Raw genomic sequence first — 24,299 nt, 5'->3', positions numbered from 1 at the left:
ATATGAGCCTGTTGTTGTGTTGTCTGGCAATGTCTTGCTGCACAGTTTGTGTTCAGATATCAGTTGCTAAATGCAAAACTGTCCAAACGCGGTCCTCAAGGGCCGATGTTAATTGTTACCCCGGGGGTTTCCTATTGTATATTAGCATTGAACTCTAATACGATCGCTTAAAATGTACATCTAATTCTAAAATCAATGGCTTGTTTGATATGGTTGCTTTAAATGTACGTCATTCTAAAATCAATGGCTTTTATCTTGAAAAACGAATAAGTAGCGTCACCGATAGCTTAGGCACGGGTGTAAACTAAAATAAGTCAATAGAAAATATCTTAAACACGGGTTTTGTTTAATGATTTGGTTTTCTTAGCAAAACAAACATGGATTGGTTAGAAAGTAAACCATCCAGCACATGGCTGAGTCCAGTTAAATTGGGATATCTCAAAGGCAGGGAAACTACTTTGTCATTCGGAGTAATACATATGGAAGGGGAAAAAAAACATCCACAATAGAAAAACTTTTTAAATCAATATTGTGATGTAAAAACACAATACCATTAACAAGGCTACAAGAATATGTTATGTTTGAGGGGTGGGGGTTGTCAAGGCAGCAACAAGACAGGCACGAGGAATATTTGTTTCTTGTTTGAAAAATATTGGAAGGTTCTGTTATGGTGCAATTATAATTTTTGGGAAAAAAAGCTAAATTTGCACCTTTGGTCCATTGAAAGAGTTGGGCATGTAAGCTTAGTCCCAATGTCTGGAAAAAGAATGACGCAATAAATGCGAATTATTATGATAGAATGTGGACTTTTTGAGGATTGAACGGCAGGGTGGATCAAACGTTCAAGCATGGACGTCGGGACTGAACTAAACTGAAAGAGTAGCCCTACGAGGAGGCCCTGTTCTCTTCGTATGGAGACTCGTAAACCTCCATGGGGGGGCAGGTGCACACCAAGTGCTGGTCGCCGTAGATGTCGTCGATCCGCGAAATGGTCGGCCAAAATTTGGTCTCGGGCCGAATGAAAGGCTGTGCGGCAACAAAAGAAAGTTGGAACATTAGTTCACTTCTGTTTCAGCTATTCCAGATTATATGAGCACATGGTACTTGCAAAAAAAAAAAAAAAAAAAAAAAGATAATTATTTCTACTCAGTTACTGTATTTGCCCCAATTCTCTTTTTTTTTTTCTCCTAAACAAAATGTATTTATTATTTCAATTCATTGATTTATTCCAAAAAAATTAAGCGAGCACGTATAGGCCACTATAGCTTTTAACTCTGCATTTTGCAGTTTTACCAAGGGGAAGGCGGCAAACTCTCTGGAGTAAGGTCTGTCCCAGTTGGAGGATGAGATGCAGGCCAGTGAATGAGGCGCCATCTGGAGGGCAAAAATAGAGCTCAGGGGGCGGACGGGTTTCTGGATGTATTCTTTTTTTTTTAATGTCGTTTAACTCTAGTGACAACAATTACCTTGAGCGGGTTGATGCGTGAGTCCATCCTGCCCTCCTCAATGTCAGCGATCTCTTGCCGGATGCCCAGCAGGGCGTCACAAAAGCGGTCCATTTCAGCCTTGTCCTCTGACTCGGTTGGCTCGATCATCAGCGTACCCGCCACGGGCCACGACATGGTGGGCGCGTGAAACCCTTTCAGATGAAAAGTTATGTTTTTAATTATACAAATATTTGAACACAGTCTGTACAGGTGCAAATTTAAATATTCAATATGGAAGTCATATATTCCAGATCTTCTGCAAGGGGTTGAGTACAACGGTACAGTTTCCCCCCCCCCCCCCTCCATCGTGAGTGGTACATTCCTGACCACCCCGCAAAGAAGTGAAATCCATGAAATTATTTAAATACTCCTCAGTCCTTTTTTTCATATTGTTTGGGAACGTGTTCTTTTTTTTTTTTTTCATCCTCGTGCACTTGGAGATGTAAAACATGAGGTGTGACCTTACCGTAATCTTGGAGCCTCTTGGCCACGTCCACGGCCTCCACGTTGGCCGATTTCTTGAAGGGCCTCACGTCCAAAATAAACTCATGGGCCACAAAGCCTGCTCATACACGCACACACAAAAATCATTGTGGGGGGGTCAGCCAGGGGTTTTCCCTGGAGCGGGGTCTTCTGTTGCTAGGCAGATAAACTGATGTACCTTTGGCTCCTCTGTAAAGAATCTTGTAGTGGCCCTCCAGCCTTTTGGCCATGTAATTGGCGTTGAGGATGGCCATTTCTGTGGCATGAGCCAGACCTTTGGCGCCCATCATCTTTCATTAAAAAAAAAAAAAAACATTAGTTGTAAATCATTGGGCTAATACATAAATAACCCTTTCTCTTTTTTGATGCCGACCTTGATGTAAGCCCAGGAGATGGGCAGGATGGCGCTGGACCCCCACGGTGCGGCGCTGATGGTGCCCAGGGAGCTGCTGCTGTTGACCGAGTGCATGGAGACCACCGGATGGCATGGCAGGAATGGCGCCAGGTGAGCTTTACTGCTCGGGGTAGAACCGCAGATTGTTAATGCTAATGCTTAGGTGGGAACCTTTGAGCATTTATCCCATAGCCTTGATATGATGATGGGAGGGAGGGGGGGGGGGCAGATTAGCACACGGATCTTGAACCGGATAGCAAGGAGTCAAAGAAACGGTCAGACGGCTTTTCAGAAATGAGTCCTAGTACCGACGGGACTCACACTCCGATGGGCCCCATGCCGGGTCCTCCGCCTCCGTGGGGGATGCAGAAGGTCTTGTGCAGGTTGAGGTGCGACACGTCGGAGCCGTAATCTCCGGGACGACACAGGCCCACCTGTAACATGCTCGTGCTACTTTCACTCATGCAATATGTAGAATAGTTTTGAGCCTCCCCCTGAATTTTTTCTTTTTTTTAAAGGGCTAACAGCGTCTACACGTACCTGAGCGTTCATGTTGGCGCCATCCAGATATACCTGGGCGCCGGCTCGGTGGATGAGCTCACACACATCTTGGATTTGCTCCTCAAACACGCCAAACGTGGACGGGTACGTGATCATCATTGCTGCCAGGTTGGCCTTGTGCTTGTCCACCTTGAAGACCAATCATAAAATATTGGTGGAACTGTTGCTAAAAACTAACATTTAGATTGAAAACAAAATTGCTAGTCCTAAAATATTTTGGGGGGGGGATTTGTACGAATAATGTCCCTCTTACAAAAATAATAATAATGTAAAAGTATACATTTACAAATCTGATTTTCAAATCTAGTGCGTGGTACCAAAGCATTGAGGTGGGCCAGGTCAATGTTGCCGTCTTTGTCCACCTCCACCACCTGCACCTTCATTCCCGCCATCTGAGCGCTGGCTGGGTTTGTGCCGTGCGCTGACTTGGGGATCAAACACACCTAAGACGCACACACAAAGACAACTTGTCACAAATCAAGACCGAATTTCGAGAAACAACAGGGTTCGTTGGTCAACTCCAAGCCCTCATTAACAAGTGGAGCTTCGTTACAAAACAACAGGCAAACTACCTAGTGTAAGGTCAACGTGTTTATTTAAACCCTCGCCATGGAGGTAATCATCTTTTTCATTTACGTTTAACTACGATTTTAGCAGAGGTGCCTGAGGAAGCATCCTGAGGAAATGGTTTGGCCCAAAACATATTTTTGGGTTAAAATATTCCATTCTTTTTAGAGGCTAACAATACAGAGAATACATTGTGTGAAATGTATTATTACATTTAAAATAATGTCGTTTTTATTAGTTAGAATTGCAACTTTTTTTTTTTAGTGACCTGCTGGTCATTAATTGATCTGCTGCCTTATTAGGGCGACACTCATGACATTGCACAATAGATCCGGGGCGCTTAGACCTGCAGGTTGGGCAACGTCCACAAATAACACACGGGCGGCCTCTGCAAAATGTAAGTGCCAAATATGGAATCTTGTCAATTTGGACTTTGACTTTTTCAAGTCCAGCCTGCCTATCTAAGACGTGCATATATAGGGGGAAAAAAGGGAGGGGGGGGGGTGTCAGGTGCTAAAAGTCCAGTCAGGCGTTTTTTAATCTGAGGGGGACGTCTTATCTGGATCTGTGACTTGTTCACAAGAGGTGACCAATCGGCAAACGTGTTAATCTGTGATGTCACAGTGACCCATTGTGTGGACGAGAAGTGGGAATGATAACGCTCCTCGCTCACGCAAAAAATTACATTGAGGTCCTTATGTACAATATGCCGAAATAAAGAATGACTTTGTTATGAGAATGAGGTTATCATAATTGTAAAGAGCATAAAGTCGTACCATTGAAAAGGTTGTTGTCGTGGTTATGGTAACAAAGTTGTAAATTGAAAGTTCACAAGGTCATGAGAAATAAAACTGTAATATTATGAAAATACAGTTGCAGTAGGTAAGAGACTAAAGTAGCTAAAGTAAAATGAAGTTAATATAATTTTAAAGAGAATAAAGTGAGAATTCTATTTTTTATTTTTTTTTTAAATGGCAAAAATTATCTTGAGATATAAGACTTTAGCGCAATTATAACATGATAAAGTTTTTTTTGTTTGTTTTTAGCATGACTTACACTTCTTGAGTTCTCCCCTTTGGAATTGAGGTAGGCTTTAATAGCCGCCAGCCCGGCATATTCTCCCTGAGCACCACTGAAACACAAAACAAACACAACGTGCTCATATACAAACTGACAAACGAGCCAACACAACGCTAAATACACAATTCATGTTCAAATGACATCACGTTTACTGAAGCTACCAGAGCGAGGAGTTTGCATACTGGCCTGCAAAATTCACATACAAAACAACGTTGGGTGACACTTGTAACATTTCTTTTTCCCCTCCTAGCCAATTGATAAAATAATTGAATAGCATTGCAACATGTCCTGTCCTCAGCTCACCTGTTTGGCTGAAAGGAGATTTTGTCATAGCCTGTCACCTCACAGAGGTCCTTCTCCAGCTGCCTGAAGAGCTTCTGGTAGCCCTCGGCTTGCTCCAGAGGCACGAACGGGTGAATGTTGGCAAACTCCCTCCACGTGATTGGCTAAAGCAAACAAAGATGACGTTTTAATTGGATAAAATAAGTAAATAAATAGAAACATCAAATAGACTTTCTATTTGGCTGGAGAGAGTGACTCACCATGAGCTCCGAGGAGCTGTTCAGCTTCATGGTGCAAGATCCCTAAAAAGTCCCCATTGTTGTTATTATTAATACTTGTATTGTCGTAGTATTTTTGAAGTTGTGCTGTGGTGAGTTCTCACCAGTGGAATCATGCTGTGTACCAGTGAAATGTCTTTGTTCTCCAAGCGCTTCATGTAGCGCACAATGTTTGTCTCCGAGTGGTAACTAAGGATGACCCAAAGCTGGATAGTTAGCAACATGCTAATACCAACATTTGTAGAAAAGGCTGACGGGGCAACACGGGTCACTCGGAGATATTAGAAGCCAGGACTGAATTATTTATGGCCCCAGTAAAGATAAGAGGTTAAAAACCAAAACTAATCTTGTTGGAGCGCATATGACTTCAAGTTTGCATGGAATGTTAGTTCATGACATGCCTAAAAAGTTATTAGATGACAAAAGGGACCATTGGGGGCCAAACATCATTAGCTTCATAACAAACCTTATTGTGCAAGCTATCGAGTAATAGCTAGTTAATGTCACAAGTGACTCTGCACCTGTTGAAGACCTGGTGTGCTAGGTACTTGCTGGTCCTCTTGAAAGGACTTCCCATGATGCCCTTCATTCGCTCGCCCATCTTCTCAGCGATAAGCTCCTAAGAAGTAAATGAAGTGGCCGGCCCAGGAATTAGCACCACGCAAAAAAACGGGATGGGTTAAGAAAAAAACAAAAACGTACAGCGGAGGATTCACAGCCAAAAACCCAGAGCAAATCATCCAGGTCCCTTTCAGTCACTGTCTCATCCAGCGATACGCCCAACTGTGACAAATAAAGAAACATCAACGGCATATTTGAAGAATCATCAGTTTGCTATGTTTTAAGCATGTTCAACTGATGTCCATGTTCAAATGAAGGACTGATAAGTCTTGGGGGGGAAAAAGAGGAAGAAAATGGATGACAACACGAAACTCTGAATAACCAGAGTACAGGAAGTCCTCACCACGCCATCGGAATAGACCCTGAGATTCATGTTCCTCTGCGCAGCTCTCTCCAAGATGTCCTTGGCTGCTACACCGCAGGTAATCTTCAGGGTGTCGAAGAACATCTCACTGTGCAGTCGGTGTCCTGCTCGCTTCAGACCTGGATCGGACCATGACTTACTCGTCTGGTTTTTGCTCAGGTGGTGCGAGTACCTTACCTTCCGCGAGGATGAGAGTGGCGTTGTGCGTTCTCTCAGCGATGTGTTTGAGTCCTTGTGGGCCATGGTAGAGTGCAAACATGGCAGCCATGTTGGCTAACAGAGCCTGATTGTTGGGAAAGAAGCCCCAAATCAGGACAGGGTGAGACATTCCTGTCAGGGATTTGGTCTCTGAGGTCCTACCTGAGCTGTGCAGATGTTACTGGTGGCTTTGTCTCTGCGGATGTGCTGCTCCCTGGTCTGCAGCGCAAGCCGATAAACTTCCTTTCCCGCAGCATCCCTAAAACATCAACACCGTTCGGTTCTACTTGCTGATCTTTGGCAAAATTCACGACAGGTGAGACTCGGTGCCCTACCTGGTAACGCCAACCATCCTGCCGGGCATCATCCGGACCAGGTTCTCTTTGACGGAGAAGAAGGCGGCGTGAGGACCCCCGTAACACAGAGGAACCCCGAACCTCTGTGAGCTTCCCAGTGCAATGTCTACACCGAACTCGCCGGGGGGACGCAGAACGCACAGCGCCAGCAGATCTGTCGCGCAGCAAGCCAGGGCCTGGAAAAGAAAACATTCCACACCATCATTCAAATCAAGACACACAAACAGGTGAGTATTAACAATTTGTCAACCATGCTGCCACTTCAAACGTTCTCTTGACATTTTCAGAAGCAATGCTCTTACCCCTCCCTTGTGTGCCCGGTCCACGAGGGCCGTGAAGTCCTCCACCCTTCCGTCGGTGTCAGGGTACTGGAACAAAACACCGCTGACGTCTTTCTGGCTGAAATCCATCTCGTGAGGCAACTTCAGCATGGTCTTCACACCTATGTAGCTGGAATGTCAGAGACAAGCGCGGTGTCAATGTCGGACGCTTGACAGTCATTTGAGTGTGACCCTACTTGGCTCTAGTCTGCACCACCGCAATGGTCTGAGGGTGACAGCGAGGGTCGATGTAGAAGATTCTTCTTTTGTTCTGTCTGGGAGGAGAGCGAAAGGAAACTCCGGGCATTGACACAGACTCTGGATACCTTCCTTTCTTGACAGTGTGGTACTGCTATAAAATTTCTTCACACCTGTGGCAGAGCTGCATGGCCTCCGCAGCGGCCGTGCCCTCGTCCAGTAATGAAGCGTTAGCCATGGGCAGGCCTGTGATGTCGCAGATCATGGTCTGGTAGTTGAGGAGAGATTCCAGGCGGCCTTGGGACACCTCGGGCTGGTAGGGTGTGTACTGAGTCACCCTGATGATGAGAAATAGAGAAGTAAGAAGGCACCAGTTGGGATGAAGAAGGATCAGGATCTAAATGAAGGCTGGGATCCAGCGATTGTTCATTGCAGGCCAGTGGAGAATATCCATTGACCCACACTGAAATAAAATTACTGGACATCTCCCTGTCGCCAGGAGACATTAAATTCGAGCAACCAAATCCTTGTGGTCAGTCAGTGGATCATCAGAGGTTACTTGAGTTCTCCAACTCACCAGCCAGCGTTCTCCAGGAGGTTCCGCTGGATGGGCGGTGGTACGGAACAATTGTAGTAGCCCATGCCAATGTAGGAACGCCACACCTTGTTCCTTTTTGCAATCTTGTGTAGCGTCTCCAACACTTCATTTTCACCTGGAACATTCCCATCAAAGGAATGTTAAGAGAACGTTAAGCTACAATACCAGTAGCTAAGTATAGTAACCCACAAAGAACTTACAAATGATGATAGATAGAAGAGACAAATTAATTTCTATTTGCGTTCGATCAACAGTTGAAGTGCCGATCAGAAAGCTAGCAGGGGCAGCGGGAGAATCCCTGCTGTCCGCTGATTGGCCAGCAGAGAATGATAGGTACAGCTTGCTATCATGGTCCGACATCAACCTATTTACCACAGCGACCCAAGATGAACTCCTTAAATCGGAACTACTAAAACTGTCTTCCCTTTCACTAATTTAATCCGCTTTGTTTATCACGAGCCCCCACGTGGCCGTCACGCCGCACCACTCCTCTGCTTAATGCCAAATTATTCCAATGTGCAGCACTCTGAGCTGCGGAACAAACAGGATTATAAAAAAAAAAAAAAAAAGCAGATACAAATATGAACGTAGGCGACAGACCGAGAGAAAACCAGGACATATTTTGTTTGCAAAAATCCAGAGAAGAGCTTGATCCATACAGCATGGTTCTAGCCCCCCCCCCCCCTCCTCCCCCCATTTAACAAGAGCTGTGCCAAAACAACCACTGAGATTCCTCTGGTTGCCTAGCAACGCCGAGGAACGGGACAATGGCGCCCCGTCTGAACTACTGGGGAAAAAGAAGACACCCCCCCAAAAAAAGTGGATACGTGCAGTTGATTCAGCGTCAACTTATGTTACAAATAGAAAATGTGTCTCTTTGACTGTGATGGACCATTGGTACCCGAAGCTTGGATGGAATTTCCCTAACTTAATCCGCCTCCTGGATGCTTCACGTATTTCAAAAAGAAACTTGCATTGAACGACATCATAGCAGATTTTTTTTTACATACATTAATGTGTGCGCATCACGTTTAGCCACAGTTTGACCAACCAATCAGAGGATGGAAAATTGCTGATGTCACCAAGAGCCATGTGAGGCAGAACTTCAAATTTGATTGGATAAGACAATTTTTATTGCGTTTAAGATTACACTATTGATTTACAAAGCAAATTTGATTGACATGGCAACACAAAGGCTGGAAGATGAAAAGGATCTTACATTCCGAACAGGCACGAAAAGTAGTGCACCCAAGTGAAGAGAACAGATTGTCAGGAATCAATTGCATGAAGTAGAATTGAATGAAACTAATGTTCAATTTTAGGTTCTCAATGTCAGTTGGCAGCCAGACTGACAAAAGCCTCAGAAAAGCTGAACCAGCAGAAAACGTCAACACCGAGCCTCCCCGGTCCACACCAATAGAACGCCGTCTCTCGCCAGGTGACTCCGACAAACTGGGTTAATCATTCTCGCCTTTGTATTTATGGTCCGTGCGACAAAGAAAGTAGCTACTTGTGTCAGCACTCGTGTGAGCTCATCAGTAAATCATCAAGCTTGAATGGTGGTGAGTTATTAAGTTATTAAGTACGCAGTTGCGCAAACAAAAAGATGATCACGGCACACCACCGACTCTCAATACGCAAATCGTTTAAATAAATAAAGGCCGAGCCAAAACGATCAAACTTGGTAGATCCGTCAACTCAATGTGAACAGAACACAGAACATGACAAAGAGCATGTAAAGTTCTCATTTGACAGTGGTTGTAGCCGTTCTTCATATTTTGACAGTATTGCAAATGCCAACGTGTTATGTGAGACGTTGTTTTGTTTTATCTTTTGTAAAGCGCTTTGTTGCATCTTTTGCGAAAGTGCTATATAAAGAAAGACGTGTTGGTAATATATTGAAAATTACAATTGAAGTCAGTTAGTAAAATAAAGACATCAGAACCTATTAGATTATCATTTTGAATATTCAATGCTTTTTTGTCTTTTTTTTTTTTTTAAACCAACACACAGAGACAAAAAGCGGTTAAACTAATTGCAACCATGCCCAAAAAAAAACTATTATTGTGATTATTAGCATCTTGTCATTTAACTGATTTCATGTGGGTTTACTATTTTTATAAGTAATTTGTCAATGTGTAGCGTGCCGAATATGTTGGGGGTGGGGGGGAGTAGAATGGGGCAGATTACATCCATCCATGTCACCTTATTAGGAGCCCCCTCGGCTGTGATGTAATGTGACCGCTGGAACCAGATTGAACTGGACTTGGGACCTGGGCGAAACTTTGCACCCGCCTCCCCATGATCCTCAAAATTATTATTATTATGACCAGAATACACTCCAAATATGTTCGAGGGGAAGAGTGTGGCAGAAAATGCGCGATCAAGATGTCAACTTACACACTGGATCGTCCATCTTCATGCTCTGTCTCATCCGGATGGATGACGGCACCGTGTTCTCAATCAGCTGCTCGATGGACTAGAAACAAAAACGATGCATAATAAATGGGCACAACGTAGAAGTGTGATCATAGTTTGCCTTTGTTTTTACCTCTAGTCCGAGCGCGTCCAGCATGTCCCGCTTCTCCCGCTCACCTGGCCCAATGTGACGCTCGGCAAAGTCATCGTGCCGGGGCAGGATCCGCTCGATGCGCCGGGAGCACCCGGCCACCGAGGTACGGACTCCTCGTGTTGCCAGGGACGCCCCCGGCCCCGAGCTCCGGTGGCCGGTGGCTCTCCACAACGCGCGGCTGCCAGCGTCCGCGCGCCCCAAGCCGGTCGCGCAAGTCCGGTTGGCCGCCCGGACCACCCCACCCGCTGTGGCAGACAAGATGCCCCACGACTTGGCGCAGCGTTGCATCTTTTGTTTTGGAGCAAAACGTTGGAGAAGCCGGCTGAGTGTGACGCGATCTCCGCAGGAGAGCTGTTGCTGCCGCGGCTACCGCTGGTTCTGCTGGACTACTTCAGAGTTTATGCGAGTGCACGCAGTTGAACAAGAGCGAGCCAATCACAGCGTAGAGTGGGCACGTGACGTCACGACGAGCCCAAGTTAAACAGCTGCCCATGCAGCTTCATTGACTTCATTGACTTCATTGACTTCATTGAGAGGTAGAAAGCAGAGGGAAGAATCCCTTGTCAGCTCCTTCACTTCCCGGACGTTGAAGGGATGCTACCAAGCATCACCTTTCAGACTTTAAACACTGCGTCAATACTTCTCTTGAAACTTTCCTCTGACTGGGCTGTGATACATGATTCGGGTAGGCGGTTCCAGCTATTAACTACACGGGTAGAGAGAGTGGCGTCACCATGGATGCGTAACCTCCTCGGTTTGTATAGCTTCAAACTGTGACCACGTGTCGATGTATCATTATTTAAGATGAAATACTCCCTCAGGTCTTCACCAAGTTCGCCTCGGAGAATGCGCCGGGTATATATCAGATCTCCTCGGTGACGACGGTAGGCCAGAGAGAAGAGATTCAGCTGTTCCAGTCGATCTTCGTAGGAAAGCTGGTGAAGTTTTGCAACTGTTTTCGTACCGCGACGTTGAACTCGCTCCAGCATATCGGATTCGTACTTGGTCAATGGGAATACTGCAGGCAGTCCGTACTCAAGAATGGGACGCACGTGAGAGATAAACAGGGGTCTGAAAATCGCAGGAGTCATACGGGCAAAAGACCGTCTGATGGATCCAAACATCCTGGTGGATGCTTCTTCACGTGATTTACCAAAATTCACCTCTGTTGTCAAAGATCTGGGAAAGTTTCACTTACGTAGTTACGTGAAATTTGGCAGGCACGTGTATTACGAGTAGGTTTACAAAAAAGGTCTCGCTAACTAACCCATGTCTGAAAAGACAGGAGGTTTTTGATTTTAAGTGATCCTTCAAAAATTGTCCCCATTGCCCTTTTTGGATTTGTTTTTATTTATTTTAAATTCAACACCCAAAGTTAGTTTTACTTAACAGCACGAAATGTGACAATCATGAATATAACCACAAAAAGTCTGACAGCCATTTTGGTTTCTTGCATTCCCTTGAACAAACTGTCTCAATGAAAAAACTCACGACTCTTGGAATTTGGATTTATGACATCATAAAGTAATCCAGCACCCTGAGAACTGCTTTGACATCCCACTCTTCATGTCATTGGAGCGCTTGAAAATGAAATCTGACTTGTCCTCCCAGACTTTCTTCATTCATCTCCAGATTGAATCATCCTTGTGTCATAACTTCAATTGACTTTGCCTGGCATAATTTGTTTTTAAGTAGGGAACAGAATCAAATGTATTTCTAGAATGTATCGCCTGTTGATAGATGGCAGTCCAGCTCGATTGTGTTTCAGGAGTGGTACTTTGGGTCCGTTCCTTTCAGCACTGTACCCACTGTGGCTCTTCTGGGACAAGACAACCTTAACCGGGAACACACAAGTCACTGTCCCATCGTAACCTGAATTGTGTTTTTTTTTTTTCTACATTTAAACTGTATTCATGAGTGTTTGAACAAGGCACAATTCAAATTCCTTGAGATTCTACAAATTTGCCCAGGGAGCTGCCGTCAGTTTATTTTTTTATTTTATTTTATTTTTTAAACCTTAGGAACATGAAATTTGATAAGCATTTCTATCATGAGTCTATCATGCCTAAAAACACAGCTAGTCAGCTGTTTTGGTTTAATTGAAGTGGTCAATCTAGATAATTCCAGTGGTCCTTCAGAATAAAACCATATTAAACCAAAGTAATATGTAAATCACAATTTATAATCACAATTTTTGTGTGCTTTTTGTGTAGTTTTCTACGTCACTGCACAGATGAAAAGCAAAATATTACATGATCATCTCCAATCCTTACAACGAGATTGTTTCCCGCCTTTCTTTCCACAGGTTACCAGCAATGATTCCTAAAAGTAGTAAGAGTCCAAGATTCCTGTTGGATACAAACTTCTTCCAGCAGTCCTCCGGCTTGTCAATGTCCAGAGTGGAAATCTAAAAAAAAAAAAAGAAACAGCTCAGGTAAGTTTTCGAGTTGTCATTTGATTGATTTTTCTTTGTTGTGCAAACAGTTCTGTGAGAATTTGGATGGATTCTCACCTGGCGCGCTAGATGAACGGTGACTGCAGCGAGGATGGCGTAATATGGGCCGGTCTGCTCAGCGTGGATCCCCGCCGTCACCAAGCCCGCCATCATGGCCGCCGTGAAGCCGCTCAGCCAAGGTTTGGTCTGCTCGGCGAAACGAAGCGCTGTCGACTTGACGCCCACTTTGATGTCATCTTCCTTATCCTAGACCACGTGGGTACAAACACCGGACACTGAGCTCGCCTTTTTTTTTTTTCTAAATCACGTAACTACAACAGTAATTATAGGTACTCTAGAAGAATAAATCTCAATCTTCAGAGAATAAAGTTCAGAGAACCGACCTGCATTTTACCCAATCAAGGGATTCTACGACGAAATTTCCCTTTCTTTCCAGGCGCCTCACCTGATGTGCGTAAATGGTGTCGTAGATGAGCGTCCACATGACTCCGGAGAAGTAGAGGGGCAGACACACGGACCAATCGCAGACTCCTCTGACGGCGGCCCATCCCAGCAGCGCCCCCCAGTTGAAGGTCAGACCTCAACATCAGCAACAGTTCGACTTAAAGAACCAAACTAGATAGAAGCGGGAAAAAACGTGATTTACCGAGCACCAGCTGGGGCCAGTAAGTGATCCTCTTCATTAGCGGATATGTGAGCACAAGGGTCAAAGAGGCGGCGCCCAGAGCAATACTGACAAATCAGAAAGAGTTCAAATCATGAACAGCGCCAGAAGATTCAACACTTGGCACGTACCTGTAATAGTTGAGACAGAGAAGCACGCCGAGAGCAAGCGAAAGCTGTCCTCCCAGGAACACCAAAGCCTGCAGGCGGGAAATGTCGCCACGCGCGATGGGCCGCGTGGCCGTCCGAGCCACCTGCGCGATGGCCAAACGAATCAGAATGCCGCGGCATCGTGACGCCCGTGACGGGACACTACCTTCTCGTCAAAATCTTTGTCCCACATGTCGTTGACAGTGCAGCCGGCACCACGCATCAGCACGGCGCCCGTACCGAACAGGGCCAGCATCCCCAAGTCAGGGAGACAGCCCGGCTCAGCAGCCAAGGCGATGCTCCAAGTGCACGGAAGGTACAGCAGCCAGGTGCCTACCGTGAAGAAACACAAACGTCTCGGGCTCAGACAGTCAGCTCAGACACCCCTCCTATGTATTTTCTTTTCTTTTACTACATTTGTATTGATTGTTGTTGACACACCGATTGGTTTGTCCAGCCTCATCAAGCGTAGATACGGCTGGACAGGAGCTGGGGACGCGTTCACAATCGTCGCTGCAGACACACTGAACGCTCTCCTTCCGTGAGCAATAAATGATGAGCCGCTTTTACGAATGCTGGGCCGTAACGTTCTGGGCTGCGGCTCTTCTCCTTTGGGGAGCGTGCAAAGGCCGGAGCAGCGGGTGGGACCCCACTGGGACATCCTGAATGCAATGAGCGTGCCCCAGCGTGTGAATTTGGGTGGGAGCATGGTGGCTCGGGTGGGAGGCGGGGAGGTCATTCACTGTGGGGCTTCATCAGCAGGCCTAGGATGAACACACACACACACACACAATGATTTTGCAAGAGCAACCAATCTCTTTGTTAAAGCAGGTGCTCAGTGCTGTTTAAAAAAAAAAGTGCGTGGAAGAAACATGTTACAAGTATTCCTTACACTTAAGTTTTGAAAACAACTGATATTAGTTTAGTTATTCTCAAATCTGAAATCTGTGTGTAATATGTCTGTACAGTACACGCATTGACGTCTCCTGTGACCGTGGTGTTTATTTATTGACATTCTCGCATCATGACATTTATTTACAAATCATAAATATACTTGTTTGAAGGGGAAAAGAGGCGGAAGCATGAGCTTAGTTTGCCTCACGCCTGGTTCGTTTAAAACAGTGGGGGTCGGTTCGATCGAGGGGTCATGCATACCCATCAATAACCTTTCACCTTTGTATCACTGGTGTTGGGTGGTCATCCTCGAAAGTGTTCCGGATGGAAACAATTATTGAACGAGTCTTCTTTTGGTCAAAAATAAATATTTTTTTAACTGCAAAGCTTAAACAAACATATATATTAAGGCTTAGGGTAAGCGGGAAAATAATATTTTAAGATCATTGTCATAACCTTTTGCGGTCTTTTTTTTTTTTTTTATCAGGTAGGTCCCGAAAAGGATCCTGACATAAAGAACGCTTGATCTCCGACGTAAATCTGTGAACAAGTCGAACTTTGTCACAAAAATATATTTAAAAAATATTACAGGGTGATAGTCATACAATACCCTGATATTTGTGTTGTTTGGTCTCTTCCTATCGGAACAGCCCGTCATCGAAATGAGTCCGGGAGAAAACAAAGTACACAGCCCAAATTACCGTTGTGAAAGAAGCAGCAATCTGCTTGATAGATTTAGAGAAAGGTTATTTCCGTCTAGTTACCGTCAGTATAAAACCCACCGTGGCGCTTTAGTATCAAAAATAGCATAACATTGTGCGGGTAAATCGTTTTACTGCGAAGAAGCTGCGACTTTGACCGGAAGCCGATTTGCGGCATGCGCTAGTCCATCCTCGCTCGCGCGAAAAATGGCGGAAATGTGTGCAGCTTTACCGACGTCCAATCGAGGTGTTGTGGGGTAAACCTCGAACCCTGGACTATTTCTCGGTGAGAATGTGTAATTTACACACAGCGAACGAAGGTCCTTAGCGTCGATCGTTTCAGCCTTAGTCCTCCATTTAGTCACAGCCCGTCTCGGTTGGAAGTTGTACTTGCCCACTTTATAGTCACTTTTGCTATTGTTGTACGTCAACGTAGTGGCCCATCACTAACAATGAATCGCATATCAAAAGATTTTACTAGCGATCGGTTGCGGTGACTATGACGGGCTTCGATCGTTCCATCCTAACCTATTCTTTTGCCTCGCACTTGCATTGTTGTGATGCGTTCATTCGGCTTCCACTTGTGGTTACTGTGGCATCACTTAACGAGTTGTAATGAAGCCATGACAAGACAATTCAATGTTTGTCAATTAAGAGTAGGACATGACCAAAAAATGTATAAAAATGTATGGATCTGTATTGTTCTGGACTCTAGTCAAGAATTGCAACTAGCAACGGATGTGTATTGATGTGCTAATATGCAATTAGCTGGAGATCACAGTTTGCGATTTTGGTCCCACACAATAGACTTACACAATAAAAATAAAAACGCCAACTACAAATAGTCCTCAGACCAAACATAAATGGACACATTGTCAGCTTCCTTCTCTTGACAGTTATTCACAAGGACTACTTCTAATAGTAAAATATATTCTGTAATTAACAGTCACTCGTGGGTAATTATTTAAGATAATTGATGATGACCAGATCTTCGTTGTTTATGTGCATTTGAATCATCATCCAGGTGGTGCCACTGTGATGACCTCCGACAACGGTATGCAAAAAGAAGACGCTGATGACGACACCATGCACAACCAAGATGCCCACCAAGAACAGCCCCACAAGCCGCCGTTCCAGTGCAGCCGTTGTCCACTGGAGTTCACGTCCGAGGTCTTCCTACTGGAACATCTCGGTCACGTCCACGGCGATGGTCCAGATTTTAATAACCATGCCAAGAAAGACTTTCCCCAAAACACCCCGGAAAGCTCACATCACATTCTTAAAACCGATCCCCGTGATAACCACCTCGAAGATGACGATGAGAATTTGACAGCTGATATAACCAAAAAGCCAGAGACTGAAACAATGGCCGTGTCAGCCAATCATCATGGTGAAGAAACAAAAGATGATGAAGAGGAACATTCAATTTCTACCTCAAGAGTGACTCTTAACTTGTCCAGAGATTTGAAGACCTATAAGAAACCAGTACAAACCTCCACTGCCAGCAAGTATTTCACTGTCGCCGATAACCAACCAGACAGTGAGCCAGAAGACCAATCAAAGAACCAATCAAAAGACCAGTCAGACGAGTCAAACGACCTTGCTCCTGTCCTCATCGACATATCTCACAAACATACTTACTTGCAGGAAGACAGCCTCTATCTTGGCCTGATGCGCCCTATTATCGAAACACCCCCGCCGAAGGGCAAGAAAACATCCGACGCGGACAAGACGGAAGCGACGGACAAGAAGGAGTTGTCCTTTGAAGTAAGTGAAGATGACGAAGACAAGAACGTCAGTCCGCCCACCTACAGCTGTAAGCACTGTAACCACAAAGACGGCAGCCTCAAACACTTGTCTTTCCATTACCACCAAAACCACCCGTACGTGCGCTCCAACTCCGACTACATCCGAGACGAGAACGATCGGAGTGCCACCTTCCGCTGTCTGGTGTGCCCCGTCGAGTTCCCGAAGGAAAATGACCTGAGGAGCCACTATGGCGACAAGCATGCGGGCTCCCTAGATATTTTCAACCTGGGAATCGAGGGCATCCACTTAGCGTATAAATGTTTCACCTGTACGTTTATCACGAACGCTTTGGAGACGCTTAAAGAACACTACAAAGACAGGCACCCCGCAGCCAGCGCGCCAAATCCGTTGATGTTCCTCAAGTACGTGTCGGCTCCGTGCCGAGAAGACCCGTCGCCCGTCAAGACCCCCGCTTTAGAAAACCCAGAGCCCAACATAGCTTTGTACCAATGCAACAGATGCCCGTTTCGTCACAGGTCGGTCATCGTCGTACAAGTCCACTACCAGAAAAATCATCCGGAAGAAAGCGTCACCATAGACAAGATAAAACGACAGGCCGCCGTCGCGCAGAGTAAAAGGCCGCAATGTCTGAACTCGGAAACGGAAACCGAGGACCAAGTTCACGTCCTTGAAGCTCAGCCGGAGTTGTCTGTGTCTGAAAAAGTTGGCGAAAGCTCCGAAGCTCAAACGAAATGCGACGAAAAGGTCACAGGAGACAAGGTGACGTCGTCAAAACACGGAGAAGTCAAAGGAACGTCCGAAGCGCTGACAAAAAACAAGGACAAAGTCCTCGAAACGTCTTCACCTGAGAAAGTCAGAAAACGCTCCAATGTTGTCATGAAAAGTAAGAAAGTTAAACTCTTCAAAGCTCAGTCTCAATCTGTCCTCCCCGAGAAAGTCGATCCTCCGGCGGAGCGAAACAACGGCGTTGACCCGGAACAAACGCATCATCAAGCCGAGGATCTCGTCCAGAACGGTCTGGCCGGAACAACCTCGCGCGATTCCAATGGGTCTAAATTGGAAGAACTGACACCAAAGTGCAAATCATCAACTTCAAACCTTTACGCGCGTCCTGAGAATTTATTTTTCTGCTATAAGTGCAACTACGGGAATCCCAGCATCAAAGGAGTCATGGTCCACCAGTTCCGAACACACGATAAACTCCGGACCACCAGCGAAGCCATCGTGACTTACACCACCAAGCTTCTCAATAGTTTGGAGAAATCGGTAGCGCAAGCCGAGAATCAGTCCTTCTCCCCCTTGCTGCCTCTTCCCATCTTGAACAAGGGTGACGAGCACACCTTTTTCTGCCACTTCTGCCACTACCGACGGAGTACCGTCTCCAAGGTGGTCCAGCACTATGCCAAGAGACACAATGACTGCGTAGCCACGCCCAAACAGATCCAATCGTACACGTTTCGGACTCTCGAGCTGTTACAGAGGACGGACGTCGGCGAGGGGCGGCAAGCCAAAAAGTTCAAACAACCGGCTCCCCAGAAAAACAAGAGCCTCCAGTGCAAGAGCTGCCTTTACAAGACGCACAACCCGAACCTTTTCCGACTGCACGTACGCAAGTGCCAGCGAGGGAATCACTCCGGTTCGGGGGTTTTAAAAGTCTACCTCAAGCAAGCCAACGTGCAAGCCGGCTACCAGTGCGATTTGTGTACGTTCTCCCACAAGAAATCCAGTGTGCTGTACAAACACTACCGCCAGGAACATCCGGAGAGCAGGTCCAGCCTGGATTTCATCACCACCCGCTTAAAGGAAGGTCACGCGAGCTCTCATTTGAAAAAGAACAGTCGGATCAAACGAGAGCCAGACGAAAGCCACGCCGGCGGGCAGAGCGAGACCAAGACGTTCTCGTGCCGAGCGTGTTCTTTCAAAGCGAGCTCGGTGATTTTGATCCGGGAGCACTACCGTGCTGTGCACCCTTGGTGCCTGAAGGAAGACGGCGTGGTGCCCGGCGTGGACGGCGGCCAAAAGAAGTCCAGCGGCAAGAACAAGGACGACGGGCAAGAATCGTCCGGATGCTTTGACGACTACCAGATCCCTCTGGAGATGCCGGGCGTGTCGCCCAAAGGCGCCAAATCAGCGCCAAAGTCTCCGCTCCCGAAAGACGGCGATCGCAAAGAGTCGGAACATGGCGTGGAAGAAGAAACCCACATGCACGTCTTCAAGTGTCCGTACTGCACCTACGTCAACACCAAGCATCAGGGGGTCCTCACCCACTGCCAAATGAGGCACTCATCCCTTCAGTCCCGAGCCAACAGCCTCTACGTGGACGAGGCGCACTTTGACGACTGGAACCAAAAGCACGAGGGCCAGGAAGGAGACGCGTCACACTTCCGAGGCTACATGTGTCAACTCTGCCCGCAGACCCACGAGACGGAAAAGAAGCTGAGGAGACACCACGAGCGGGACCACGGCGAGACCTCGCCGGCCGCCGCCGCCGCTGCCTCGGATGAACAGAAAATGCCCAAAAGCGCCACGTATAAAATCAAGATGACACTTTTCAGGTGTCAGCAGTGCTCGTACAGCTGCAGCAACAAGATGGCGTTTGAGCGCCACATGCGCTTGAAGCACAAAAGTCCCGCCTTTCAGGTGTGTCGCTACACTTGCGTCCTGTGCTCCAATTCCTACTTCAAGAAGAAGCGTCTCGGCAGCCATTACCAGAATAAGCACGGCCAGGAGGCCTACCTGAAACACTTTTTGCCGCTCATCGAGCAGACCCCCGACGACGCCCCCCCCCGACCCGCGGTCCAGGCCGCGAGCAAGAGCAAACGGCTCGTCTACAAGTGTCCGCTTTGCCCCTACGTCAACTCGCGCCCGCACGGCATGGCCACGCACTGCCAGATGATGCATCCCGACCTCCCCGTCCGGGTCAACGAGTTCGAGCGGGGCGAAGTGCTCATCAGTAGCAACTACCAGGCGGGCACCAACAACAAGCGAGGCTACCTGTGCAGCTTGTGCGAGGCCATTTGCATGTCGCTCAAGAAACTCGCCATCCACTGCTCCAAGAAGCACTCCGGAAGCTCCAAACAGGAAACCTCCCAAGACGGGGATTCTCAGGCACCGGCGGTCGAGGCCGATCCCAAAACGCTTCAAAGGGCCGCCAACGCTTTGTACAGGTGCTCACTGTGTTCTTATTCGTCGGTGATCCGCAAACGCCTGGCGGCGCATTACACCAACCGACACGGAAAGAAAGCCTTCCACAAACACTTTGTCCCGCTCTACCTACGCAAGGTCAATAAAGTCCCGTCTTCTCCGGAAGCGCCCGAGAACGCCCCGGAAGGTGAGGAACTGCTCTACAAATGCCAGTTGTGCGAGTACAGAACCTGGGCGCGCCGCTACCTGACGTATCACTACAACAAGACCCACCAATTAGACGTGGGAACGAGAGATAGGCTGCTGATGGCGTACAATAAACGCAAAAGGCCCATCCGTCAGGATCCTCCCCCAGACTGGGAGCTAAGTCCGCAAGATGGCGAGCAGACGGCCGCCTCCACTCAATGCAAAAAGTGCTCCGACTTGTCCTTTGACTCGCCCCAGCTCCTGCTCGCCCACTACTGCGCCAGCCACGACGTGGAACGCCGAAGAGATTTTACCGTCATCCACCCGGCGGGCCGCAACACGGGCGTTTATCGCTGTAATCGCTGTCGCAAGACCCTGAACGGGATCAAGAAGCTGAGCCGCCATCTGGATCGGCACCGGGAGAAGAGCGCCGCGAAGGTCATGGCTAAAAAGACGACGGGGACGCCGCTCGAGAAGGTCAAATCGGTAAGTCGGCGCTTCCTTTATCTGAGATTTTAGTTGGAGGCAATTTTGCTCGAGACAGCAACGTATCTTTGATTTTTTTTTTTTTTGCTGTTTTTCTATCATCAGAACGCTTTGGACGCAACAGCGGAGGGTCTTCCGGGCTGTAGCGCGCCTCCAGATCAAGAGCCCCCCCCTTTAAGCCGCATCATCGCGACGTCTCCTCAGAAAGCCGGTGAGCACGAGCAAGCGGACGCCGCGTCGCTAAGCGAGATTTACGCCTGCAGTCAGTGCCAGCGCACCTTCAAGTCACGCAACGGTGTGCGAACGCACGAGCGCAGCCACCAGGCGCTTGCGGCCATCAAGAAGCTGCCGGCCTCACTCTCACAGCTCAAGTAAGAAAAACGCCGTACATCACCACGAATCGTGTACTATATTTTCCCTTTTTTTTTTTTTTTCTGATCCCAACAGTTTGAACAAGTATCTTCTCCACAAGCCTGGAACTATCCGTCCTTTCCAGTGCTCCATTTGCTTCTATCGTACCAACCTGATGGGCTTGTGGAACAACCATTTGTTGAAAAAACATCTCGGTACGTTCAACCGCGTCATTCCGTAACGAGACATAAGTAAAAGCGGCTTTTTACGCATTAGCTTGTATCTGGAAGGCCTTTTCGACTAGCGTGCCTCTGTATCCATGTGTGTGTGTGTGTTTCTCCAGACATCGTGATTGAAACCTGTGACGACCAACAGGAGAATAGCACGGCGACTCAGAGCGCGGACGGCGATGCTACACATTTAGGCTGCGGAGTCATGAGTTGGGCCAAAACGAATAAAGGATGCACCAAAGGCAAGTACTGAAGTAACGCCACGTTGCCAGCCGTACATCCGTGGCCTCCTCACGCTCGTGTTCCATCGCAATTGCCTAGACTGGTACCTGGAACCCCCGGAGGTGCAGCGTCAGCTGAGCCACTTCAGCCTGATGGCTCAGAAGGGAGCTTCCGCCGCCATGCCGGCAGCACGGCGGATGGACAGCGGCGGCTACTTCCGCTGCGAGAACTGCTCCTTCTTCTGCGAGGATATGCCAACCATGCGGCGACATTACCTCAGTCGACACGGCAGGAAGATGTTCACCTGCAAGGACTGCGACTTCTTCACCGGCTTAAAGTCAGTCCAGCATGTCTTGGTTGTCACTTGTCAGCTGTCTCGCTCTCCGCAATCATCCCATCTGATCATGGATGAATTCTTATTGACGGAGTGTATGGTCCGGTCCTTAGACGAGCCATGAGGGTGCACATGGACACGGACCATTCCACGTTCCAAAAAGAAGTTCCTCCGTCGGACTGCCTGCGCTGCCCCTTCTGCCTCTACCAGAGCAACAACAAGAACAACATGATCGACCACGTCCTGCTGCACCGCGGTACGTCCCTTTTTTTTTTTCTTCTCTCTTTTCTTTTCCCCGTGAAGAACAACGTTTTCATTGCGTCGGTGCGCAGAGGAGCGTGTCGTTCCCATGGAGGTGCGGCGGCCCAAGCTGTCGCGTTACCTGCAAGGCCTGGTCTTCCGCTGCCACGTGTGCACGTATGCCAGCGCCAGCGCCGACAACCTGCGCTCGCACAGCGCCAAGCACCAGCGCGTCAAGCCCTACCGATGCCGCCTGTGCTACTTTGACTGCGCCAGGCTGGACGAGCTGGAGGCCCACCTGTGCGCAAAGCATCAGGTGCTGCTTTGCTGCTTTGCTATTCATTCATGGCATCATTCTAAAAAACATTTTTTGTTTTTTGTTAAACACTAATATACTTATAATGTTCATTTATTTTAGCCTCCTGTCAGGAGATTCCTCACTTATATTCTTACGTGCAGGTGATGAGGAACCATGAGCTTGTGGGGCAGGTCAGCTTGGAGCAGCTGGAGAACGTGAAGCTCAACGAGAGACCGGAATACGAGGAGACGCAGACGTCCACCCCTGAGAACGCCCAAGACGTTTCCCGCCACGTGAAGGAGACAGATGGCGGGAAACCCACAGAGAAACTAAAGAGTGACTTTGAGAACCACCTCCGAGACATGGCCGCTGTTAAACAGGAGCATCAAAATGACCCTGCCCCACTTGAGTCCAAGGACGCCGAGAGCCGAGAAGAAAAAGAGGAAGAGGAGAAGGTGGAGTGGAGCCCCAATAAAGGCGAGGAAAAAGCCCACCTCTCAAAACTGCAGACACTGAACAACGAGGCACACGTGGAGAACGGCATCCTGCGGCACACACTGGACCAGGAGAGCGGGTCACCGAGTTCCTCGCACGGCGAACAACTACGCTCAGACATTGCGGAAAGCTCGGGAAATGTGGCCAAGAAGACTCCCAAGAGGGAAACCCTGGCCCCGCTTCTGGGCCACTCCTTGGAGACGTCCCAAGATGACAAAGCCCACAAAAGGAAGATCTGTGAAGGACTAAAAGAGGAAGAGATGAATGTAGAAGAAGGAAGAGACTGTGAAAACCAAAAGAAGCGGCTCAAGATGGAGGATACTTGCACACGGCAAGACGGCGACATGTCTGAGCTCAAAGGTAAAAACGATGAAACAATAAAAGAAGTTGAGGCTGCTGATTACCACTCCCAGTTCACGTTTATTCTTATTTATATCGCAAAACGGAAGAACAACGCAACATATATTTGGAAATAAACATTGCCGCAACAAATCGACTACACTCACAGCATATATTCTTTATTCTTTGTAAGAAGTGACGATTACTGTAGCTTACTGAATCAAGTCGCGTATAAGATCTGTGCTGTCTTTTTTTCTCCCCATCATTGCAGGTGTCCACGTGACATTCCCTTGCAACCTTTGCGGACGAAACCTCCAAAGCGAAGAAGAGCTGAAGCGCCACGCCTCTCGCCACGGAATGTAGGCCACGAATGGCATAACACTACCCACATAACTCATTTTCTACATTTTAGACATTGTCTAAAGAAACGTGATTTTTTTTTTTTAATGTTACACAGGTTTGTTTTGATAGTTTAAATAAAGCTTTGAAAAACAGCCGTTAAATGTCTGACACTTGGTGTTTTTTCATGTGAAAAACACTTATAGAACAATACTACTGTATAAAAAAAAAAAAAAAAAACTAATGTTAGATTTTTGTTTTCATGGACAAAAACAAACTAGTCATGTTGCATTCATGTGGTGCACGACATTGTGCCTTCCCGGTGTCTCGTCTTAAAACACAAATGATTTGTGTTGACATTTATTTGGTTTTATTTGATCTGTTTTATATATTTGGTCATTGAATAAATTTAAATGTTTTGTACAATAAAATTTTAGTTTTTTTATTTTCTTTTTTTTTTTTCTCAGTTATGTGTATGTTAGGATCATTCGGAGTTCTTCCCGGTCAATAATATTTTTTGATATCATTTGATAACTATGATCTAATCTATTCATGTGTTCTTACGAAATCAATGCAACAGATTGGAAATGATTTAGAATTTGATATATTGGTTGATAAAAAATAAAATATCTCGTTTTCGGTG

The 24,299-nt window shown here is 47.0% G+C and overlaps 3 protein-coding genes and 1 long non-coding RNA gene across 7 annotated transcripts; 2 read left to right on the top strand and 2 right to left on the bottom strand.

Moving 5' to 3' along the window:
• Positions 1 to 324: 324 nt before the first annotated feature.
• gldc (glycine dehydrogenase (decarboxylating)) lies at positions 325 to 10,759 on the bottom strand. The gene is made up of 25 exons (XM_061277882.1): positions 10,339 to 10,759; positions 10,188 to 10,266; positions 7,767 to 7,902; positions 7,363 to 7,527; positions 7,189 to 7,266; positions 6,974 to 7,121; positions 6,651 to 6,847; positions 6,478 to 6,574; positions 6,295 to 6,400; positions 6,097 to 6,236; positions 5,835 to 5,915; positions 5,654 to 5,751; positions 5,237 to 5,321; positions 5,115 to 5,156; positions 4,876 to 5,018; positions 4,549 to 4,624; positions 3,243 to 3,368; positions 2,905 to 3,054; positions 2,686 to 2,798; positions 2,344 to 2,485; positions 2,149 to 2,260; positions 1,954 to 2,049; positions 1,467 to 1,639; positions 1,294 to 1,374; positions 325 to 1,026 (listed from the first exon to the last, which is right to left on the bottom strand). Exons 1-25 carry the CDS (start codon positions 10,645 to 10,647, stop codon positions 886 to 888), a joined length of 3,114 nt encoding a protein of 1,037 aa, XP_061133866.1. The 5' UTR covers positions 10,648 to 10,759; the 3' UTR covers positions 325 to 885.
• A 101-nt stretch (positions 10,760 to 10,860) lies between these two features.
• LOC133153796 (uncharacterized) lies at positions 10,861 to 11,386 on the top strand. Its single transcript, XR_009714390.1, has 2 exons — positions 10,861 to 11,113; positions 11,181 to 11,386. It is a non-coding gene; the product is annotated as an uncharacterized LOC133153796 (long non-coding RNA).
• Positions 11,387 to 12,520: 1,134 nt separating this feature from the next.
• Positions 12,521 to 15,280, bottom strand: coq2 (coenzyme Q2 4-hydroxybenzoate polyprenyltransferase). Of its 4 annotated transcripts, none has more exons than XM_061277905.1 (8): positions 15,132 to 15,280; positions 14,069 to 14,391; positions 13,794 to 13,960; positions 13,610 to 13,731; positions 13,461 to 13,546; positions 13,260 to 13,393; positions 12,872 to 13,060; positions 12,521 to 12,766 (listed from the first exon to the last, which is right to left on the bottom strand). In XM_061277905.1, exons 2-8 carry the CDS (start codon positions 14,364 to 14,366, stop codon positions 12,629 to 12,631), a joined length of 1,134 nt encoding a protein of 377 aa, XP_061133889.1. In that variant the 5' UTR covers positions 14,367 to 14,391; positions 15,132 to 15,280; the 3' UTR covers positions 12,521 to 12,628. The 4 variants fall into 4 exon arrangements, with proteins under 4 accessions (XP_061133889.1, XP_061133892.1, XP_061133891.1 ...); XM_061277908.1 differs by lacking the exon at positions 15,132 to 15,280 and adding an exon at positions 14,978 to 15,118; XM_061277907.1 differs by lacking the exon at positions 15,132 to 15,280 and adding an exon at positions 14,783 to 14,971.
• A 78-nt stretch (positions 15,281 to 15,358) lies between these two features.
• On the top strand, positions 15,359 to 24,101 carry LOC133153780 (zinc finger protein 462-like). The gene is made up of 10 exons (XM_061277881.1): positions 15,359 to 15,508; positions 16,247 to 20,808; positions 20,914 to 21,179; positions 21,256 to 21,374; positions 21,503 to 21,631; positions 21,711 to 21,948; positions 22,059 to 22,201; positions 22,278 to 22,501; positions 22,645 to 23,338; positions 23,589 to 24,101. The coding sequence occupies exons 2-10, from the start codon at positions 16,261 to 16,263 to the stop codon at positions 23,678 to 23,680; spliced, it is 6,453 nt and encodes a 2,150-aa protein (XP_061133865.1). The 5' UTR covers positions 15,359 to 15,508; positions 16,247 to 16,260; the 3' UTR covers positions 23,681 to 24,101.
• Positions 24,102 to 24,299: the final 198 nt, after the last annotated feature.

Source organism: Syngnathus typhle, linkage group LG5 (genome assembly GCF_033458585.1).
Source record: "Syngnathus typhle isolate RoL2023-S1 ecotype Sweden linkage group LG5, RoL_Styp_1.0, whole genome shotgun sequence".
In the NCBI taxonomy this organism is placed as follows: domain Eukaryota; kingdom Metazoa; phylum Chordata; class Actinopteri; order Syngnathiformes; family Syngnathidae; genus Syngnathus; species Syngnathus typhle.
Note: the sequence above shows the minus strand (reverse complement) of the source record. Positions and strands in the feature narration are given on the sequence as shown.

Coding starts and splice junctions, on each gene's coding strand:
- coq2 (XM_061277905.1), bottom strand. CDS start 14,366: ATGACCTCCCCGCCTCCCACCCGAGCCACCATGCTCCCACCCAAATTC. Junction 13,961..14,068: donor GAGGCTGGACAAACCAATCG/GTGTGTCAACAA, acceptor TCTTCACGGTAG/GCACCTGGCTGCTGTACCTT. Junction 12,767..12,871: donor CCGTTCATCTAGCGCGCCAG/GTGAGAATCCAT, acceptor TTTTTTTTTTAG/ATTTCCACTCTGGACATTGA.
- gldc (XM_061277882.1), bottom strand. CDS start 10,647: ATGCAACGCTGCGCCAAGTCGTGGGGCATCTTGTCTGCCACAGCGGGT. Junction 10,267..10,338: donor TGGACGCGCTCGGACTAGAG/GTAAAAACAAAG, acceptor TTTTGTTTCTAG/TCCATCGAGCAGCTGATTGA. Junction 6,401..6,477: donor GTAACATCTGCACAGCTCAG/GTAGGACCTCAG, acceptor CCCAACAATCAG/GCTCTGTTAGCCAACATGGC.
- LOC133153780 (XM_061277881.1), top strand. CDS start 16,261: ATGACCTCCGACAACGGTATGCAAAAAGAAGACGCTGATGACGACACC. Junction 21,375..21,502: donor TTTGTTGAAAAAACATCTCG/GTACGTTCAACC, acceptor GTGTTTCTCCAG/ACATCGTGATTGAAACCTGT. Junction 22,202..22,277: donor CCACGTCCTGCTGCACCGCG/GTACGTCCCTTT, acceptor GTCGGTGCGCAG/AGGAGCGTGTCGTTCCCATG.